The sequence below is a fragment of the Theropithecus gelada genome, chromosome 15, assembly GCF_003255815.1.
Source record: "Theropithecus gelada isolate Dixy chromosome 15, Tgel_1.0, whole genome shotgun sequence".
Taxonomy (NCBI): domain Eukaryota; kingdom Metazoa; phylum Chordata; class Mammalia; order Primates; family Cercopithecidae; genus Theropithecus; species Theropithecus gelada.
In genome coordinates this window covers 10,018,951-10,039,616 of record NC_037683.1, presented here as the reverse complement: position 1 = coordinate 10,039,616, position 20,666 = coordinate 10,018,951, and the positions used below count along the sequence as shown (strand labels likewise).

The following is a 20,666-nucleotide window of genomic DNA, read 5'->3' as shown; positions in this document are numbered from 1 at the left end:
TAGCATAGTGGCTTCTGGCTGGAGCTCCCTTAGAGGCTCAGTGTGGTCCCCTGTTGTCGTTCACTGCGTTCATTTGAGTTTGTGACCCTGATGTAGCCTATCCCCCAACTATATACATAGAAAACCCAAGGCCCAGAGGGTAGAGCCCTTTCCCAAGGCCACCCTGGGAGTCCCTGGGGCAAAGCTGGTGCTTTTACCAACATATTGCTGCCTCTTTTTGCAAATAATAGGAGGGAGCCTGAGAGAAGGGAAGCGTCTCTGTTGAGTCCCAAAGGAATGTCTCAACACTTTCCTCTGAGGGAAAGGACATGGCAGTGATTCTCAAGCAGAAGCTTCGGCTCCCTGGAGCTCTGCTCCTGGCTTCTGGCCTTGGTGGACCAAAGCTCTCACCTCCTCTGACGTCCTCCCTAAGCTGGGGGAGAAAGGGAGAACCTTGTCCAGTCTCAGGAATCTTGCTGTGCTATCTTCCTAGTGACGGAAAATGTTTATGCATTCACTATCTGTGTAGTGTACACTTCCGGGAGGGACACAGTGCAGATGGACTCCCATATCTACTGATTTCCTGCTCCTCGTCAGCCCCCTGTGCTAGCCTTGGGGGATGGGGTGGGGAACGAGGCAGTCCCAGAGCCTGTCCTCTCAGAGAGCAAGGCTGGAGCGTGGGCCTCTCATACAGTCATTTTACCTCTCAGGAAACTCCCCCACCCCCTGTGGATCTTTCCTACCTTGGGAAGAAACACACACAGGTTTGGACATGACTAGAATGTGGAAGGGTCTTAGGAAGGACCCCTTGATGAGGTCCTGGTGCTATTCAGCCCATCTTTCTCTATGGGCACCGCTCAGTGGGACACCAGAGGCGGGGTGGGGTTGGCTAATACAAGATCCAGCCCAAGCAGGATGTGACCCTCCCTCAACCCCGCCAAAGTTGACCCACCTCTCCCTTCAGTAATTCCTAGCCCTGGGCTCTTTCCCTCAGGGGTTCTCCACCTCCAAGTGAAGTCAGGAGAGCAAAGGTCACTCTGGTTTCAAAATGGTTTGCCTAGCTTTTCAGCTTTTCGCTAAGATGAGGACTGGTCTTTGGTAGAAATGACTCTTTCCCTTTCTGACTGCTTTTTTTTTTTTTGAGACGGAGTCTCGCTCTGTCGCCCAGGCTGGAGTGCAGTGACCGGATCTTGGCTCACTGCAAGCTCCGCCTCTCGGGGTTCACGCCATTCTCCTGCCTCAGCCTCCCGAGTAGCTCGGACTACAGGCGCCCGCCAACTCGCCCGGCTAGTTTTTTGTATTTTTTAGTAGAGGTAGGGTTTCACCGTGTTAGCCAGGATGGTCTCGATCTCCTGACCTCGTGATCCGCCCGCCTCAGCCTCCCAAAGTGCTGGGATTACAGGCTTGAGCCACAAAGTGCTGGGATTACAGGTTTGAGCCTGGCCCTGACTGCTTTTCAAGGGTGGGCTCTAGGCTGGACCCTCACAACACCCCTCGAGGTATGGGCTGTCATTACTCCCATCTGCAAGATAATTGAGGTTCAGCCTGACTAAATGGCCCAGCCATCCAAGGTCACAAAGTTAATAAGAAGCTGTGCAGCCAAGGATTCTGACCAGATTCTGACCAAGGATTCTGACCAGATTAGTTTGACCCAGAGACTAAAGTGTTAACCATTATGCTTTACTCCCCCCAGCATCCACTCTGGCCTCCTCCGAGGCTGCAGGGTGAAAGAGGGGGCGCTCTACAGCACACTCAGGTTCTTTGAGTTGCTGGATTATCCCTTAAGACTCTTTTCATTTTAAATATCAGCAAGGCTGGGACAGTGGCTCACACCTGTAATCCCAGCACTTTGGGAGGCCGAGGCAGGCGGACCACCTGAAGTCGGGAGTTCGAGACCAGCCTGACTAACATGGAGAAACCCTGTCTCTACTAAAAATACAAAATTAGCGCGTGGTGGCACATGCGTATAATCCCAGCTACTAGGGAGGCTGAGGCAGGAGAATCACTTGAACCTGGGAGGCAGAGGTTGCGGTGAGCCGAGATCGCAACACTGCACTCCAACCTGGGCAACAAGCGCAAAACTGTCTCCAAAAAAAAAATAAAAAATAAAAAATAAGTATCAGCAAAACTAGAACTAGGAGAGCTTTGATTTTTATTTTAAATCTGAATCAACTGAAAAATCAAATCTGCTTTTCACACCGTGGCTCTTCACGCCCAAGTAGCTGTCTGCTGTGGGGACTGTTCGCCCTCCCCATGTCTGTTTCCTCTGTCACTGCTGCTGCACTGTAACAGCTAGGCCATCAGCAATATCAGGAGGTAGAGAGGCAGAAGGAGATTGTCTATCTGTGTAGTGTATGCTTCCAGGAGGGACACAGTGCTGATGGACCCCAAAATCCAAGCGTAACTGTAGTTTAGGTCCACTCCACTGTCAAAGATTAAGATCAGAGCTACGGAAATGATCTGCGCAAATATAGATGTCATGGTCCCCTCAAAAGTCTTTTTGGTTCCAGGCCAGCGGATCTCCCCCATGGTGCTACCAAAGATGGAGGCCACAGTATCACCCACACCCACAGCCAGGACACCAGCATAGGGGACGAGGGCCCTGGCTCCCCCCAGGCTACCCTTCTGTGTGCAGGGTCTGGGGATCAGCCAGATGGGAAGAGACATGCCCAGGAGCAGGTAGATGTGTGTCAGAATGAGTGGTCCACTGTCTCGTTCATCCAGAAAAAGGGACAGGAGGCTCCGTAGAGTGTGACCCAAGGGCTTGATGCGGAAGTAGCGCACATACTCCAGGAAGATGAAGACCGCCAGACATACAGTGGCAGCTACATAGAGCAGTGGCCGGTCAAAGATGATACCTGGGATGTAGGTGGCTACCACAATGAGGTGGAAATACTTTCGGGCGATGGTGGGGGCCTGGTGCTTCTTGGACTCGGAAGATGACCGCTTGGCATTCTGGTACAGCACCACCAGGCAGGCCAAGGTGGCCAGCAGAGACCAATAGGCTAGGAGGTAGATACGGGTGTCTGTCTGGAAAAGGAACTGCAGAAGCCAGAGCAGGGGGTTCCTGCGGATGAGCCGGTGCAGCCAGGGTAGGACCACACCAAGGGTCAGCACACAGGTCATGAGGTGGAAGAAGATGGAGGAGGCCCAGGTGCCTGAGTCCATGAAGACAAAGAGAGTGCTGAAAAAGATGCCCATGAGTACCATCCCTACTACCACCACCAGCAGGAAGAAGTCCACTGGGTCCCCCTGACTTTCCACCAGTGTCAGAGAGCGCTTGATGAGCTGGTTGAGGACAAAGCTAATGCCACCCAATACCAGCAGTGCCTCACCAGGGGTGAAGCAGCGGGGCAGCAGGTACAGCAGGATCATGTTGAGATAAACGAAGATCAGCAGGACTTCCAGGACTTCGATCACCTCCCCCACGCTCAGCGAGTGCTTCATGATATAAATGATAACACCTCCAGCCAAGCCCAAGATGACACAAGTGTTGGTTGGCACTGGGCGAGTGATACCGAGCGCCAACACTGATGAGAAGAGGGCCACTGCCATGCCAGTGGCTGCCACCACAATGCCAAAACGCTCAAAGAACGGGTTCCCAGCAGCCTGGCACCGTTCCTTCATGACTAGTCCAAGTAAAGGCATGACCATGGAGGCGGGCAGTAGGCCACTGTTTGCGGACATTCGGAACTGGAAGACGGCGCTTCCCTGCTGTAGCAGCCGGTCCCACTTGTATTGGACGTAGAAGGCCTGCACTGCGAGGGCCACGGCGCACCACGAGTATCGGTCCCATACAGTTGCATGGATGCTCAGCACCACTGCAAACACTACTGCCGCCTCTGCCAGCACCGATCCACTCAGCGGAGCCCCAGGCCCCGGGGCCGGCGATGGGCACTCTCGGGTCATGTCTCTAGACCTGGGGCTTCACAGAGGCCGGGGTGACTACGGACGTCCTAGACTTCGGGCCCCTCAGCCCCGCCAAGCAGAGGGAGGCACTTTCACCCGGCCAGCAACCTTCTCCCTCCGTTCTCCAACAGCGAGGAGGGAACTCCACCGCAGGTCACTCTCTGCGGCCTGGGAGCTGGCGCCCGGCCACCCCCCACAGCCTCCAACCTACGGCGTAGACGTCGCCACTCTGCAGCCTTCCTCTCAGTTACAGCCGCCCCCGCTGCCGGCTCCTCACCTCTTTGGGCCTCGCCATCTTGGCACTGCCCCGCGGCAACGTCACGTGATGAAATCCCCGCCCACGCTCCCGGTCCGGGGGCGAGCGGTCACGTGGGCATGGCGTCTGGGGGCGGGGTTAGGGCGCGCGCGCGCTCGAAGATGGCGGCGGCCGCCGGCGGGCCGTGTGTGAGGTGCGGAGCGGGTCGAGTGGACCGGGGTGGCTGTGAGGCGCGGGGTCAAAGCCGAGCGGAAGAGGGGCGGGAATTGGAGGCGGGATGTGGCGACGGTGGCAGGGCCAACCCCGGCTGGGTGGACGGGCACTGAGACAGGAGGCGGTTACGTCCAAACGGTCCCCGCGCGCGGGGATCTGAAGTCTTCTTCAGGAGGGGGGCCGGCTCTTCACCCCTTCGCTCCGCGGTTGGCCTCCCATCTCCTCATCCAGGGCACTTTGCCTTCCTCTCCTCTCAGCTCCGGCGCGTCCCTTGGCGCCCCACCCGCGCTTCCTTGTCCGGCCGTGACGCTCCCTCGAGCCACGGGGAGCTTTGCGGTCGCCTCGGGTACCCCCTACCCACGTCCCTGCTGCAGGCTCCCAGCGTCCTGCCCCGGCGTCGCGTGCGCCCTGCTGGCTCCCCAACCTCTCCCGCGGTCTGTTCTTGTTAGGATTTTGTTTCGCGTCGAGCGGAGCCGCGCTTGCGGTTTCTGCCCTCTCCACGCCTCGAATCGTCCTTTTCTTGCATTGAATCAGTCGGCGAGCATGTCCAAATCCTCCAAGAGATTTAAGGGACTGAACTAGGCTTTAGGGACAAGAAGATGAAATATTACATAGGAAATCTACAATTCTCACAAAGTGCTTTCTAGCGTCAGACCCTGATGGAGCGCTTCCCATGAGTTACCTCATTCAATTCTCGCAACTCCGAGAGGCGCCTTGTATTTCACGGATGACTCAGAAGTCCGGCTCAGAGCTAGCCAAGTGATAAAGAGAGGATTCAGGCTGAAGTCTGCGTGCCTCCAGTGCTATAACCAGACCACCACGCCTCCCTCCGTTTTCCACATTGCAGCTCGAAGGTCTTTGGTCTTCCCACCACCCTCCCTCCTTAAAATTAAACATCCCTGCCTCTTATCCTTCCCTGTGCCAGCAGTGTTTTCCCCACTTTTTTTTTTTTTTTTTTTTTTTTTAGATGGAGTCTCACAGTGTCGCCCAGGCTGGAGTCCAGTGGCGCCATCTCGGCTCACTGCAACCTCTGCCTCCCGGGTTCAAGCGATTCTCCTGCCTCAGCCTCCCCAGTAGATAAGACTATAGGTGCGCACCACCACACCCGGCTAATTTTTGTGTTTTAAGTGGAGACAGGGTTTCACCATTTTGGCCAGGCTGGTCTGGAACTCCTGACCTCAAGTGATCTGTCAGCTTCAGCCTCTTTAACTGCTGGATTACAGGCATGAGCCACCTTGCCTGGCCTGAATACTGTCTTGTTATGAGAAAAATGATTAGTGATTCCAGTGTGCCATGTGGGAGTTGGTGGCTATTCATTGAGCAGAATCGAAGTTGCTTTTAAAGCATTAACCATTAGGAAAGAGATGTATAAATTTTAGGTGTGTTTAAACCTCTTTTGATGAGAAAATCCTAAAAGACTAGTTATTTGAGACAGAGTCTCACTGTTGTTGCCCAGGCTGAAGTGCACTGGCCCGATTTTCACTCACTGCAACCTCTGCCTCCTGGGTTCAAAGGATTCTCCTGCCTCAGTCTCCCGAATAGCTGGGATTACAGGCGCCCGCTACCACGTGCAACTAATTTCTTGTATTTTTAATAGAGACAGGGTTTCACCATGTTGGCCAGGCTGGTCTCCAACCCATGACCTCAGGTGATCCACTGGCCTCGGCCTCCCAAAGTGCTGGGATTACAGGCTGACAATTTTAAAACAGAGCTAGTGCTTTGTGTTACAGTGTTTTTTTGTTTTTTGTTTTTTTTTTTTTTGGAGAAGGGGTCTTGTTCTGTCACGCAGGCTGGAGTGCAGTGGCAGGATCTTGGCTCACTGCAACCTCTGCCTCCCTGGCCCAACTGATTCTCCCACCTCAGCCTCCAAAGTAGCTAGGGCTACAGGCACATGCCACCATGCCTGGCTAATTTTTGTATTTTCTGTAGAGACAAGATCTCACTGTGTTGCCCATGCTAATCTCGAACTCCTAGGCTCAGGTGATCCTCCTTGATCACTCCTGATTATGACTCACTGCAGCCTTGCCCTCCAGGGCTCAGTGGCGCCTCCTACATCATGAGCCCTCCCAGGAGCTGGGAACATAGGTGCACACCACCACACTAGCTAATTTTTTTTTTTTTTTTTGAGACAGATTCTTTGTCGCCCAGGCTGGAGTGCAGTGGCGCGATCTCAGCTCACTGCAACCTCCACCTCCTGGGTGCAAGTGATTATTGTGCCTCAGTCTCCCAATAGCTGGGACTACAGGCATCTGCCACCATGCCTGGCTAATTTTTGTATTTTTAGTAGAGATGGGGTTTCACCATCTGATCTGTCCAGGCTGGTCTCGAACTCTTGACCTCAAGTGATCCGCCCGCTTCAGCCTCCCAAAGTGCTGGAATTACAGGTGTGAGCCATTGTGCCCGGCCCACACTAGCTAATTTTCTATTTTTTTTTTGTAGAGACAGGGATTCGCCATGTTGCCCAGGCTGGTCTCAAATTCCAGGGCTCAAGTACTCCTTCCACCTTGGCCTTCCAAAGTGCTGGGATTACAGGTGTGAGCCACTGTTCCCGGCTTATTTTTTCGTTTTACCTTGTAGTTAACATAGTTTGCATTCTTTTTTGTTTGTTTGTTTTTGAGAAGGAGTCTCGCTTTGTCGCCAGACTGGAATGCAGTGATGCGATCTCGGCTCACTACAACCTTTGCCTCCGGGTTCAAGCGATTATCCTGCCTCAGCCTCCCGAGTAGCTGGGACTACAAGCACGCACTACCATGCCTAGCTAATTTTTGTGTTTTTAGTAGAGACGGGTTTTCACCTTGTTGGCCAGGATGGTCTCGATCTCTTGACCTCGTGATCCGCCTACCTCGGCCTCCCAAAGTGCTGGGATTACAGGCGTGAGCTACCACGTCCAGCCATAGCTTGCATTCTTTTTGCAAAATGTTTAGCATAGTTTAGGATCTTTTCATCCCTTCTCTCTCTGCAGATAGGCTTTCTAAGCAGTGTTTGATTATTACAGATTACTATTCTCAGTGATGGTTTAGAATCTGACAAAATAAAATCTCTGTACCTTTAATAACTTTTTTTTTTAAGTAATAACTATTTATTGAGAGAATGTCTTTTTTTGTTTGTTTGTTGGAGATAGACACATCGTCACCCAGGCTGGAGTGCAGTAGTGTGATCTTGGCTTATTGCAACCTCTGCCTCCTGTGTTCAAGCGATTTTTGTGTATCAGCCTCCCGAGTATCTGGGAGTACAGGAACCTGCTACCATGCCCGACTAATTTTTGTATTTTTAGTAGAGATGAGGTTTTTGTTTAGTAGAGATGGGGCCATGTTGGCCACGCTGGTCTCAAACTCCTGACCTCAGGTGATCCACCCAACTTAGCCTCCCAAACTGCTGGGATTACAGGCATGAGCCACCGTGCCTGGCCAGGTTAAAATCTTATGTTTTAGTTTCCTAATTGATATTTTGAACATTAAATTTCTAACAGTATTTTTAAATTTTATTATTTTTTATTTATTTATTTATTTATTTTTTTTTTGAGATGGAGTCTCGCTCTGTCACCCAGGCTGGAGTGCAGTGGCCGGATCTCAGCTCACTGCAAGCTCTGCCTCCCGGGTTTACGCCATTCTCCTGCCTCAGCCTCCCGAGTAGCTGAGACTACAGGCGCCCGCCACCTCGCCCGGCTAAGTTTTTTGTATTTTTAGTAGAGACAGGGTTTCACTGTGTTAGCCAGGATGGTCTCGATCTCCTGACCTCGTGATCCGCCCGTCTCGGCCTCCCAAAGTGCTGGGATTACAGGCTTGAGCCACCGCGCCCGGCCTTAAATTTTATTATTATTATTTTTTTGAAGTGGAGTCTTGCTCTGTTGCCCAGGTTGGAGTGCAGTGGCGCGATCTCGGCTCACTGCAAGCTCCACCTCCTGGGTTCATGCCATTCTCCTGTCTCAGCCTCCCAAGTAGTTGGGGATACAGGCACCCGCCACAACGCCCGGCCAATTTTTTGTATTTTTAGTAGAGACGGTTTTGTTTTTTTTGTTTTTTTTTTGAGACGGAGTCTCGCTCTGTCGCCCAGGCTGGAGTGCAGTGGCCGGATCTCAGCTCACTGCAAGCTCCGCCTCCCGGGTTTACGCCATTCTCCTGCCTCAGCCTCCTGGGTAGCTGGGACTACAGGCACCCGCCACCTCGCCTGGCTAGTTTTTTGTATTTTTTAGTAGAGACGGGGTTTCACCGTGTTAGCCAGGATGGTCTCGATCTCCTGACCTCCTGATCCGCCCGTCTCGGCCTCCCAAAGTGCTGGGATTACAGGCTTGAGCCACCGCGGCCGGCCTAGTAGAGACGGTTTAACCGTGTTAGCCAGGATGGTCTCTATCTCCTGACCTCATGATCCGCCTGCCTCGGCCTCCCAAAGTGCCATGATTACAGGCATGAGTTACTGCGCCCGCCTGTAACAATATTATTGTATAAAAGATTACTTTCCAAAAATTTAACAAATCATTTTGTATATTGAGATGTTTTGCTTGTAGAGAGTAGACAAAATGGCTCTGAGGCAGTGTACAAGTTTGTATGATCAAAAAGAGAAAAATTATCTCTGTTCTTTCATTTTACAGAAGCAGTAGAGAACTGTGGACTATTCTGCTTGGAAGGTCAGCTCTGAGAGAGCTGGTAAGTGGCGGTGTTCTTGAGTGGGTTCTCTGGGTTCTTCATGTAGCTTTTGTTACAAAAAAAAAAAAACCCTTTTTTTTTTTTTTTTAAATGTAGGAAGTAAACACATTTATTTATTTATTTATTTAGAGACGGAGTTTCGCTCTTGTTGCCCAGGCTGGAGTGCAGTGGCGTGAACTCGGTTCACCGCAACCTCCGCCTCCCAGGTTCAAGCGATTCTCCTGACTCAGCCTCCTCAGTAGCTAGTGTTACAGGCATGCACCACCACACCTGACTAATTTTGTATTTTTGGTAGGGATGTGGTTTCTGCATTTTGGTCAGGCTGGTCTCAAACTCCTGACCTCAGGTGATCTGCCCTCTTTGACCTCCCAAATTACTGTGATTATAGGTGTGAGCTACTGTGCCTGGCCTATTTATTTATTTTGAGGTAGAGTTTCACTCTTGTTACCCAGGCTGGAGTGTAATAGCATGATCTCAGCTCACTGCAACCTCTGCCTCCCAGGTTCAAGCGATTCTCCTTCCTCAGCCTCCTGAGTAGCTGAGATTACAGGTGCATGCCACCACGCCTGGCTAAGTTTTGTATTTTTAGTGGAGACAGGGTTTCACCATTGTTGGCCAGGCTGGTCTTGAACTCCTGACCTCAGGTGATCCACCCGCCTTGGCATCTCAAAGTCCTGGGATTACAGGCTTGAGCCACTGCACCTGGCCACTTTTTTTTTTCTTTTTTTTTTTGAGACAGGAATCTTGCTCCCAGGCTGGAGTGTAGTAGCTCGATCTTGGCTCACTTCAACCTTTGCCATCTGGGTTCAAGTGATTCTCCTGCCTCAGCCTCCCGAGTAGCTGGGATTAGAGGTGTCCGCCACCATGCCCGGCTGATGTTTATATTTTTAGTAGAGACAGGGTTTTGCCATGTTGGCCAGGTCGTTCTCGAACTTCTGACCTCAGGTGATCTGCCTCCCTCAGCATTCCAAAGTGCTGGGGTTACAGGCATGAGCCACCACACCCAGCTACGTTTTTTGTTGTTGTTGTTGTTGTTGAGACGGAGTCTGGTTCTCGCCAGGTTGGAGTGCAGTGGCACGATCTGGGCTCATTGCAACCTGTGTCTCCTGGGTTCAAATGATTCCCTGCCTTAGCCTCTTAAGGAGCTGGGGATTACAGGTGCATGCCACCACGCCCGGCTAATTTTTGTATTTTTAGTAGAGATGGGGTTTCACCATGTTGCCCAGGCTGGTCTCGAACTCCTGACCTCAGGTGATCTGCCTGCCTCAGCCTCCCAAAGTGCTGGGATTACAGGCGTGAGCCACTGTGCCTGGTGTAAACACTTTTTTTTATTCCTAAAACTATAAACATGGCCAGATGCAGTGGCTCATACCTGTAATCCCAGCACTTTGGAAGGCCGTGGTAGAAGGATCAATTGAGTGCACAAGCTCAAGGCTAGCCCTGGCAACATAGCAAGACCCCGTCTCTACAAAGAATTAAAAAAAAAAAATTAGTTGGCCGGGCACGGTGGCTCACACCTGTAATCCCAGCACTTTGGGAGGCCGAGACGGGCGGATCACAAGGTCAGGAGATTGAGACCATCTTGGCTAACAAGGTGAAACTGCGTCTCTACTAAAAATACAAAAAAATTAGCCGGACGTGGTAGCGGGCGCCTGTAGTCCTAGCTACTCAGGAGGCTGAGGCAGGAGAATGGCGTGAACCCAGGAGGTGGAGCTTGCAGTGAGCCATCGCGCCACTGCACTCCAGCCTGGGTGACAGAGCAAGACTCCATCTCAAAAAAAAAAAAAAAAAAAAAAATTAGCCAGGCATGGTGGTGCATGTCTGTAGTCCCAGCTACTTAGGAGTCCGAGGTGAGAGGATTGCTTAAGTCTGGGAGGTTGAGGCTGCAGTGAACTCTAGCCTGGGAGACACAGTGAGACCCTGGCTCAAAAAAGCAAAAAGCTTTATAAACATTTTTCATACCCTACTTCTTTGCTGAATTGAGACTACCTTGCCTAGCCACTGAAGTCTTCTAAATTTACCTTGCTTTATATTTCATTGATTCCGTTTATGAAAAGATAGCTGTGTTCATTGATTGGCTGCTGAGAGTAGGGGTACAAATATCATTCTGCTACCTCAGCCCAAGAAAGATTCTCAGGCCTTGATCATAGAGGCAGTGGTTTCTAATATATATATATATATATATATATATATATATATATTTTTTTTTTTTTTTTTTTTTGAGACAGAGTCTCGCTCTGTCGCCCAGGCTAGAGTGCAGTGGCTGGATCTCAGCTCACTGCAAGCTCCGCCTCCCGGGTTTACGCCATTCTCCTGCCTCAGCCTCCAGAGTAGCTGGGACTACAGGCGCCCACCACCTCGCCCGGCTAGTTTTTTGTATTTTTTCAGTAGAGACGGGGTTTCACCGGGTTAGCCAGGATGCTCTCAATCTCCTGACCTCGTGATCCGCCCGTCTCGGCCTCCCAAAGTGCTGGGATTACAGGCTTGAGGTTTCTAATATTTTTATTTTTATTTTTGAGACATGGTCTTACTCTGTCCACCAGGCTGGAGTGCAGTGACACAATCTTGGCTCACTGCAGCCTCCATCTCCAGGATCAAGTGATCCTCAGTCTCCTGAGCAACTGGGACCACAGAAATTAGCCACCACGCCTGGCAAATTTTTGTTTTTTTTGTAGAGATGGGGTTTTACCTTGTTGCCTAGGCTAGTCTCGAACTCCTGGGCTCAAGGATCCACACAGCTTGGCCTCCCAAAGTGGTGGTATTACAGATGTGAGCCACTGCACCTGGCCTGGTTTCTAGGTTATTTCCAAGTATATAATCAATAAAGGACAGTTCTTCATGTTGATTTTCAAGTGTTCTGACCCTGTGAAGATAAAGTGTTAAGATGACACTCATTTATTTTTGTTACTATTGTTAGCAGAATTAATGTTACTTATTTTAGAGCCTTGGCATTTTTTGAAATGTCTTCATTTGATAATTTTGCTTATAGGAATGTATCTTTAAAAAGTTCCTGAAGGCCGGGCGCGGTGGCTCAAGCCTGTAATCCCAGCACTTTGGGAGGCCGAGACGGGCGGATCACGAGGTCAGGAGATCGAGACCATCCTGACTAACACAGTGAAACCCCGTCTCTACTAAAAATACAAAAACTTAGCCGGGCGAGGTGGCAGGCGCCTGTAGTCCCAGCTACTCGGGAGGCTGAGGCAGGAGAATGGCGTGAACCCGGGAGGCGGAGCTTGCAGTGAGCTGAGATCCGGCCACTGCACTCCAGCCTGGGTGACAGAGCGAGACTCCGTCTCAAAAAAAAAAAAAAAAAAAAGTTCCTGAAAAGGCCGGGCGCGGTGGCTCAAGCCTGTAATCCCAGCACTTTGGGAGGCCGAGACGGGCGGATCACGAGGTCAGGAGTTCGAGACCATCCTGGCTAACACGGTGAAACCCCGTCTCTACTAAAAAATACGAAAAACTAGCCGGGCGAGGTGGCAGGCGCCTGTAGTCCCGGCTACTCGGGAGGCTGAGGCAGGAGAATGGTGTAAAAACCCGGGAGGCGGAGCTTGCAGTGAGCTGAGATCCGGCCACTGCACTCCAGCCTGGGCGACAGAGCGAGACTCCGTCTCAAAAAAAAAAAAAAAAAGTTCCTGAAAAAGTTTTGAACATAAAACTTTACCACAGGCCAGGCGTGGTGGTTTTTTTTTTCAAAACCCTGGAGGCGGAGGTTGCGGTCAGCCAAATTCGTGCCACTGCACTCCAGCCTGGGTGATAGAGCAAGACTCTGTCTCAAAAAAAAAAAAAAATTCTGCATTTGTATAATTGCCTTGTTCTTTTCCAGAGTCAGATTGAGGCAGAACTGAATAAACATTGGCGGCGATTGTTAGAGGGGCTTTCTTACTACAAACCTCCCAGGTATGGCAATTCCAGGCGTCTGGTTAAAGTAATTCCCTTAAGGAAGCTGACATGGATGAAACCATCCTCCTGTATGCTTTGATGATTTTGTAGGGTTATGTATACCAGAGATAATACAATTTCATTTACCAGTGGAAAAGAGTAGGTTACATTTGTTTTTTTTGTTGGCTGAAAGAAAAGGAAATTCCTTCTAGAAATACAGTATTGTAGAATATAATTATGACCTATGTGTGGGGATGAGGATTTATTAAACATTCAACGAATTTTCTGATATTTATTCAGAGTCCACAGTGTCTGTGCGAGCACTAATTGGTGGGAGATAGCACGATGATACTAAGAACTGACACTTGTGTAGTGTTAACTATGTAACAATTATTACTGTAAACACCTGACTTATCAAAAGTTATTTAATCCCCACAACACCCCTTTGAGATAGTTACTACTTTTATTTTTTGGGTGAATATATAGATCTTTGTATTGGGTAGTGGAAAACACAGTAATAAAATATAGAGTAGTTACAAATAAAGAGAATATGGCTTGTAGGGCTGGGCCTATTTGATCTTGATTCCTAGTCCAGATCTCATTCTGTTATGCATTATAGTTGAAGTCAAGCTCATTTCCCTTCGACTTTTGTACTTATTTTGAATGTATTACATCTTTACCTTCCATTTTCATTCCCTTGGGTTAATGATGAACTTTTCCTTGTTATTCATCTGTTAACTCTTCCCCCATAATTACCTTGAAGTAAATCCCAGATACCTTGTTATTTTATCTGCAAATACTTGACTCTGTATCTAAAATACATGGACTTTTAAAAAAGATAATCACTATATTATCACATTTAGGTACTCTTATCATTGTTTCCATTTTACCAATGGGGAAACTGAGGCACAAAGCGGTTAAGTAACTTGCCATGGTACAACTAGTAAGTGGTAGAACCAGGATTCGAACCTGGTGGTCTCATTCCAGTGTCTTTTTTTTTTTTTTTTTTTTTTTTTTTGAGACGGAGTCTCGCGCTGTGTCACCCAGGCTGGAGTGCAGTGGCGCGATCTCGGCTCACTGCAAGCTCCGCCTCCCAGGTTCACGCCATTCTCCTGCCTCAGCCTCCGAGTAGCTGGGACTACAGGCGCCCGCCACCACGCCCGGCTAGTTTTTTGTATTTTTAGTAGAGACGGGGTTTCACCATGTTAGCCAGGATGGTCTCGATCTCCTGACCTCGTGATCCGCCCGTCTCGGCCTCCCAAAGTGCTGGGATTACAGGCTTGAGCCACCGCGCCCGGCCTGTTTTTTTTTTTTTTTGAGATGGAGTTTTGCCCTTATCGCTCAGGCTGGAGTGCAGTGTCACAATCTCAGCTCACTGCAACCTCCACCACCCAGGTTCAAGTGATTCTCTTGCCTCAGCCTCCTGAATAGCTGGGATTACAGGTGCCCACCACCACACGCAGCTAATTTTTTTCTATTTTTAGTAGAGATGGGGTGTCACTATGTTGGCCAGGCTGGTCTTGAACTCCTGACCTCAAGTGATCCTTCCACCTCAGCCTCCCAAAGTGCTGGGATTATAGGTGTGAGTCACCGCTCTCAGCCCCAGTGTCTGTTATTTTGTTGTTGTTGTTTTTGTTTTTGAGACGCAGTCTCCCTCTGTTACCCAGGCTGGAGTGCAGTGGCACGATCTCGGCTCACTGAAACCTCCACGTCATGCGTTTAAACAATTCTCCTGCCTCAGCCTCCTGAGTAGCTGGGATTACAGGCACCCGCCACCATGCCTGCTAATTTTCGTATTTTTGATCTCAAGTGATCTGCCCGCCTCATCCTCCCAAAGTGCTGAGATTACAGGCGTGGGCTGCCATACCCAGCCTACTGTTTTCTTTACTATCTTTTTTCTGTTCCAGAATCCAACCTAGTTGTCAGATGCCTGTAGTCTCCTCTTAGCTGGACAGTGTCTTAGTCTTACCTTGATTTTCATGACCTTGAACAGGTTTGAGGACTGGTCAGTTATTTTGTAGGATGCCCCCAATTTGGGTTTGTCTGATGTTTTTCTTATTACTAGACTATTAGGGGTTGTGAGTTTTTGGGAAGAATACCCAGAGGTGAGGTGCACTTCTTTTTTTTGAGATGGAGTTTCGCTCTTGTTGCCCATGCTGGTGTGCAGTGGTGCGATTTCAGCTCATTGCAACCTCTGCCTCTTGGGTTCAAGAAGTTCTGTCTCAGCCTCCCTAGTAGCTGAGACTACAGGTGCACGTCACCTTGCCTGGATAATTTTTGTGTTTTTAGTAGAAACATGGTTTCACCATATTGGTCAGTCTGGTCTTGAACTTCTGACCTCAGGTGATCCGCCTGCCTCAGCCTCCCAAAGTACTGGGATTATAGGCGTGAGCCACCGCGCCTGGCTGAGCTACCCTTCTTACCACATCATAGCAGAGAGTACATGCTGTCCACATGAAATCACTGGTGATATTAATCTTGGCCACTCAGTTAAGGAGGCGTTAGACAAGTTTCTCCTCTGTAAAGTTACTTTTTTCTCTTTTCCTACTTTATTTTTTGGAAGTGAGTACTAAATATAGCCATGTCCAGGTAATTTTTTTCATTTTTGGTGGAGGTGGAGGTCTCACTTTATTGTCTAGGCTGGTCTCAAACTCCTGGCCTCAAGCTACCCTCCTGCCTCAACCTCCCAAAGTGCTGGGATTACAGGCATGAGCCATTGTGCTGGCCTCTCCCTACCCTATTTATTTATTCATTAGTTTATATCAGTATGGACTCAAATATATTTATTTTATTTATTTTATACTTTGTTTATACCTTGTTTCAGCTTTGGCCATTGGGCATTCTTTTAGGTTGGCCTCTCTCCTTTGGGCGTGTCCTTCCTTTTTTCTTTTTTTCTTTTCCTTTTTTTTTTTCTATTAAGTTATCTCCTACCAAAAGGACTTTGGTTTTTTAAACGCTTCTGTACTTTCTTTGACTATAAGATGCTTCAAGATTTTCTTGTATTTTCCTTGCCCTGGCTCTAGAATCAACCAATTCTCCAAGGAATGCTGTTATTAGATAATGGTATTGTAAAGCAGGATCAGGGTGCTGCATGTGCCTGCTGCTATTGGAGTGTTATAACTTCTAGGCTTTCTCAGTGGACAGAGCTATTACAGATAATATGTATGTATGCCACAGACTTGGTTTTAAATTTTAGCAACTGTTTATTAGCTGTGGGATTTTTGGTAAGTTATTTACCCTTTCTAACTGTTGGCAATTCCATTTGTAAAAGGAGAATAGTGATATTTGCCTTTCAGGGTAGTAGTAAGGATCAAAAATAATGTAACTTAATGTGTTTACAAATAACATTGTTGTAACTAATTTAACCACTTTCGTTTGTTTGTTTGTTTGTTTGTTGTTACTTAGGCATAACCAGTTCTGTGTTATAAAGTCTGTGGAGGTGAATATGTGTGTGTGTGTGTGTGTGTGTGTGTGTGTGTATTTTATAGGCATCTGAAGGGCAGAAAAAAGTCTGTAGTGAAAATATTTTAAAATATTTTTATTTTAAACTCAGTGGGCTATTGAGAATGAAGAAATGATTCACTGTTCTTTTCATAGCCCAAGTTCAGCTGAAAAAGTGAAAGCTAATAAAGATGTAGCGTCACCATTGAAGGAACTGGGTTTAAGAATCAGCAAGTTTTTGGTGAGTAAAAATTAGCACTCGCTCAGTTTATTACTTGCAGTGTGGATGTATATGGTTGTGTTGCTAGTGATAGTGAAAATTCAGTTTATTTTTGTTTTGGGAATTAAATTGAACATGTTGTGTTTTATAAATACCCAGGTTGTAACTCTTCTCCCTAAAAGTTACAAGTCAAAGTTGCCTGATCCATTTACTGCATATCATAGGGTTTTCTTCACCAGACATGTGGTGGTCTTTAAGGTGATTAAGTTTGTCATTTCAGAAACTCACATCACGCCTACTGCTGTATTAGAGTGCTTGGTGAATAAGCATCGTTGTTTCTGGCATGTACATTTAATTGTAATAAAAATTGTATGTCAGTGACTGGCTCTTGTCTTCCATTAGAGTCAGAATTGTTATGTTGAATGAATCTTTGAGTAGCATTTTTGTTTATTCAAGTCCTGTGTTCATTGTAGAAGACAAATCTTTAAATGCTCTGCGTCCTGTGTGCGACTTCTGAGCTGAAGTGGCTGTTCCTCACTTAAAATCTCTTGTGTTTCAGGGTCTTGATGAAGAACAGAGTGTGCAGTTACTCCAGTGTTACCTGCAAGAGGACTACAGGGGTACTCGGGACTCAGTAAAGGTTTGTGGTTTATGTCAGCTCCTTTCTGCTGCCTTTATCCGTTTTCCGTTAGTTTTAGATAATGAAGGGTTTTGGCACCAATTCTTTTATCAGTGGTAGGTGATCAGGTACAGTCATCTTCAGGAAAGACCTACTAAAGGCTTTAAAAAAACATGACCTGGGTGCAATGGCTTGTGCCTGTACTCCCAGCTTCTTGGGAGGCTGAGGCAGGAGGATCACTTGAGCCCAGGAGTTTGAGGCTCAGTCAACTGTGATCGCACTGCTGCACTCTAGCCGGGGCAAAAGAGTGAGACCCCATCTCTTTAAAAAAATAAAGAATATGTATGCACATAAGCTGAGATCTGTCTTCATACTTGGAGGAGTGGAGAGGTCAAAGACTGACATGTTAATCATGGAATCTTGGGCTATTAGAGGTGATAAGGATTTGGTAGAATTTCTAGCCTGCCCAGTCCCTCATTTTGCATAAGAGGACTGAGGCCAGAGGAGAAGGGAAGGGATTTGAGCACAGGTTTGGGTACATTTGAGTAGAAAATAAGGTGGAAAGTATATGTAGAAATAAATGTGCAATTATAATCTTGAAGGATGAAGTGAAGGTATGTATCTTATTACTTGAGTTTTGCCTAAAAGATGGCCTCTTAACTGCTCTGTTTTTCTTTTCAGACAGTACTGCAAGATGAGAGGCAGAGCCAGGCCTTAATCCTGAAGGTCAGTAGTAGTCACCATTTCTATTCTTTGATGTAAAATTGAGTGACAGATTTTTTTTTTTTTTTTTTTTGAGACGGAGTCTCGCTCTGTAGCCCAGGCTGGAGTGCAGTGGCCGGATCTCAGCTCACTGCAAGCTCCGCCTCCCGGGTTTACTCCATTCTCCTGCCTCAGCCTCCCGAGTAGCTGGGACTACAGGCGCCCGCCACCTCGCCCGGCTAGTTTTTTATGTATTTTTAGTAGAGACGGGGTTTCATCGTGTTCGCCAGGATGGTCTCGATCTCCTGACCTCGTGATCCGCCCGTCTCGGCCTCCCAAAGTGCTGGGATTACAGGCTTGAGCCACCGCGCCCGGCGGAGTGACAGCTTCTTGACCTCATTTTCCTGAGCATTGCTGGCTTTTGACTCTTCTGTTGGATAAGCATGGAGGTTTTTATGAAGAAGCATATTAACTCATTTGTGAAACGATGCTTTTGTTTGTTTGTTTGTTTGTTTGTTGTGTTTTTTGAGATGGAGTCTCACTCTGTCGCCCAGGCTGGAGTGCAGTGGCGCGATCTCGGCTCACTGCAAGCTCTGCCTCCTGGGTTCACCCTCCCTGCCTCAGCCTCCCGAGGCTCCTGCCTCAGCCTCCCGAGTAGCTGGGACCACAGGCGCCTGCCACCACGCCCGGCTGATTTTTTGTAGTTTTTTAGTAGAGACGGGGTTTCACCATGGTCTTGATCTCCTGACCTCGTGATCCGTCCGCCTCGGCCTCCCAAAGGGCTGTGATTACAGGGGTGAGGCACTGTGCCCGGCCGAAACGATGCTTTTATCCACTGGATCCAGTAGAAAAGTTTCTCCCGAGGAGATTCTTCAGCTACTGGTGGTGAGAACAAGTTCATGGATATTTTTCCTCTAGGTCTAAGTCCAACAGGATTAATTTGTATTTCTTCAGTCCCTTTCCAGCAACCTTCTCACTTAGGATCTCGTGTTAAAGTGGAATTTGTGACTTCTGAAGAAGTTTCCTATTTTATATTTAGTGAGAACTAAGTACATTAGTTACAAGCAATTAGGACCTATATCAGTGGAATTTTTATATTTGTTTTTATGTGTTTGGCCTGCCAGTTGATAGCATTGTGTGCTACATGAATGCTCTGAGAAATCATGCTAGAAAACATTTTTGGAAACTTGTGTATATTATTAAACAATAATTCCTTTCATCCTGTATATCCTGGTTTATGAAAGTCTTTTGCTTTATTTTGGCCTAATTCAGTATGTTTGCATTTCTGTGATTCCTTATATAAATTTAACTTTTCCATCCACATCTTTAAGTGAAATTATCAATAAATTTAAACTTGAGTTTCCTGTGTGCAAAGGTGAGTAACTGATTTTGAATCTTTGGGTTCCTCAGATTGCAGATTATTATTATGAAGAAAGAACCTGTATTCTTCGTTGTGTCTTACACCTTCTCACTTACTTCCAAGATGAAAGACACCCCTATAGGGTAAGCTTGTTTAGTCCTCTTGGTTCTCTTTACACTGGATCATCTTAATAATTTTGTTAATATTATTTGAATATTTACCTTTTATTCTAGGTATAATTTACTCTCTTGATTATTTTTAAAGGTTGAATATGCAGACTGTGTTGATAAATTGGAGAAGGAACTAGTTTCAAAATACAGACAGCAGTTTGAAGAGCTTTATAAAACTGAAGCACCAACTTGGGAGACACATGGAAATCTCATGGTATGTGGTTACTGTGCTCTCCTGTAACTCTTGTTTTTTAAGATGGAGTCTCGCATTGTCACCCAGGCTGGAGTGTAGTGGTGCGATCTTGGCTCACTGCAACCTCCATCTCCTGAGTTTAAGCAGTTCTCCTACCTCAGCCACCCAAGTAGCTGGGATTACAGGCACCTGTCGCCATACCCAGCTAATTTTTGCATTTTTAGTAGAGACGGGGTTTCACCACCTTGGCTAGGCTGGTGTCGAACTCCTGACCTCAGGTGATCTGCCCACCTTAGCCTCCCAAATTGCTGGGATTACAAGCGTGAGCCACCACACCTGGCCTGGAACTCTTAGGAGGATTGCACACCCTTGCTTATAGAACTGCAAGTTAAATTATTTATTCATTCATTTAAAACATACAGATTATCTTTTTTTTTTTTTTTTTTGAGGCGGAGTCTCGCTCTGTCGCCCAGGCTGGAGTGCAGTGGCCGGATCTCAGCTCACTGCAAGCTCCGCCTCCCGGGTTTACGCCATTCTCCTGCCTCAGCCTCCCGAGTAGCTGGGACTACAGGCGCCCGCCACCTCGCCCGGCTAGGTTTTTGTATTTTTAGTAGAGACGGGGTTTCACCGTGTTAGCCAGGATGGTCTTGATCTCCTGACCTCGTGATCCGCCCCTCTCGGCCTCCCAAAGTGCTGGGTTACAGGCTTGAGCCCCCCCGCCCGGCCCTTTTTTTTTTTTTTTTTTTTTTTTGGTGAGATGGAGTCTCCCTCTGTTGCTCAAGCTGGAGTGCAATGGCACAGTCTCAGCTCACTGCAACCTCCTGTTTCCTGGGTTCTAGCGATTTTACTGCCCCAGCCTCCCAAGTAGCTAGGATTATAGGCACCTGCCACCATGCCCAGCTAATTTTTTGTATTTTTAGTACAGATAAGAGATATGGTTTCACTATGTGGGCCAGGCTGGTCTTGAACTCCCGACCTCAGGTGATCTGCCTGCCTTGGCCTCCAAAAGTGTTGGGATTACAGACGTGAGCCACTGCGCCTGACCTAGATTATCATTCTTTTTTTTTTTTTTTTTTTTTTTT

General features: G+C 47.9%; 2 protein-coding genes across 2 annotated transcripts in view; one reads left to right on the top strand and one right to left on the bottom strand.

Annotated features, from left to right (window-relative positions):
* Positions 1–2,114: 2,114 nt before the first annotated feature.
* Positions 2,115–4,997, bottom strand: DOLK (dolichol kinase). The gene has a single exon (XM_025358577.1). The coding sequence runs from the start codon at positions 3,886–3,888 to the stop codon at positions 2,272–2,274; it is 1,617 nt and encodes a 538-aa protein (XP_025214362.1). The 5' UTR covers positions 3,889–4,997; the 3' UTR covers positions 2,115–2,271.
* The window catches only part of NUP188 (nucleoporin 188), a 67,089-nt gene continuing 50,686 nt past the window's right edge, over positions 4,264–20,666 (top strand). Inside the window, exons 1-8 of the mRNA XM_025358576.1 lie at positions 4,264–4,337; positions 8,946–9,000; positions 12,824–12,897; positions 16,477–16,561; positions 17,100–17,180; positions 17,841–17,885; positions 19,272–19,364; positions 19,486–19,605. Coding sequence (XP_025214361.1) covers positions 4,264–4,337; positions 8,946–9,000; positions 12,824–12,897; positions 16,477–16,561; positions 17,100–17,180; positions 17,841–17,885; positions 19,272–19,364; positions 19,486–19,605 — 627 coding nt within the window. The remainder of the gene's footprint in view (positions 4,338–8,945; positions 9,001–12,823; positions 12,898–16,476; positions 16,562–17,099; positions 17,181–17,840; positions 17,886–19,271; positions 19,365–19,485; positions 19,606–20,666) is intronic.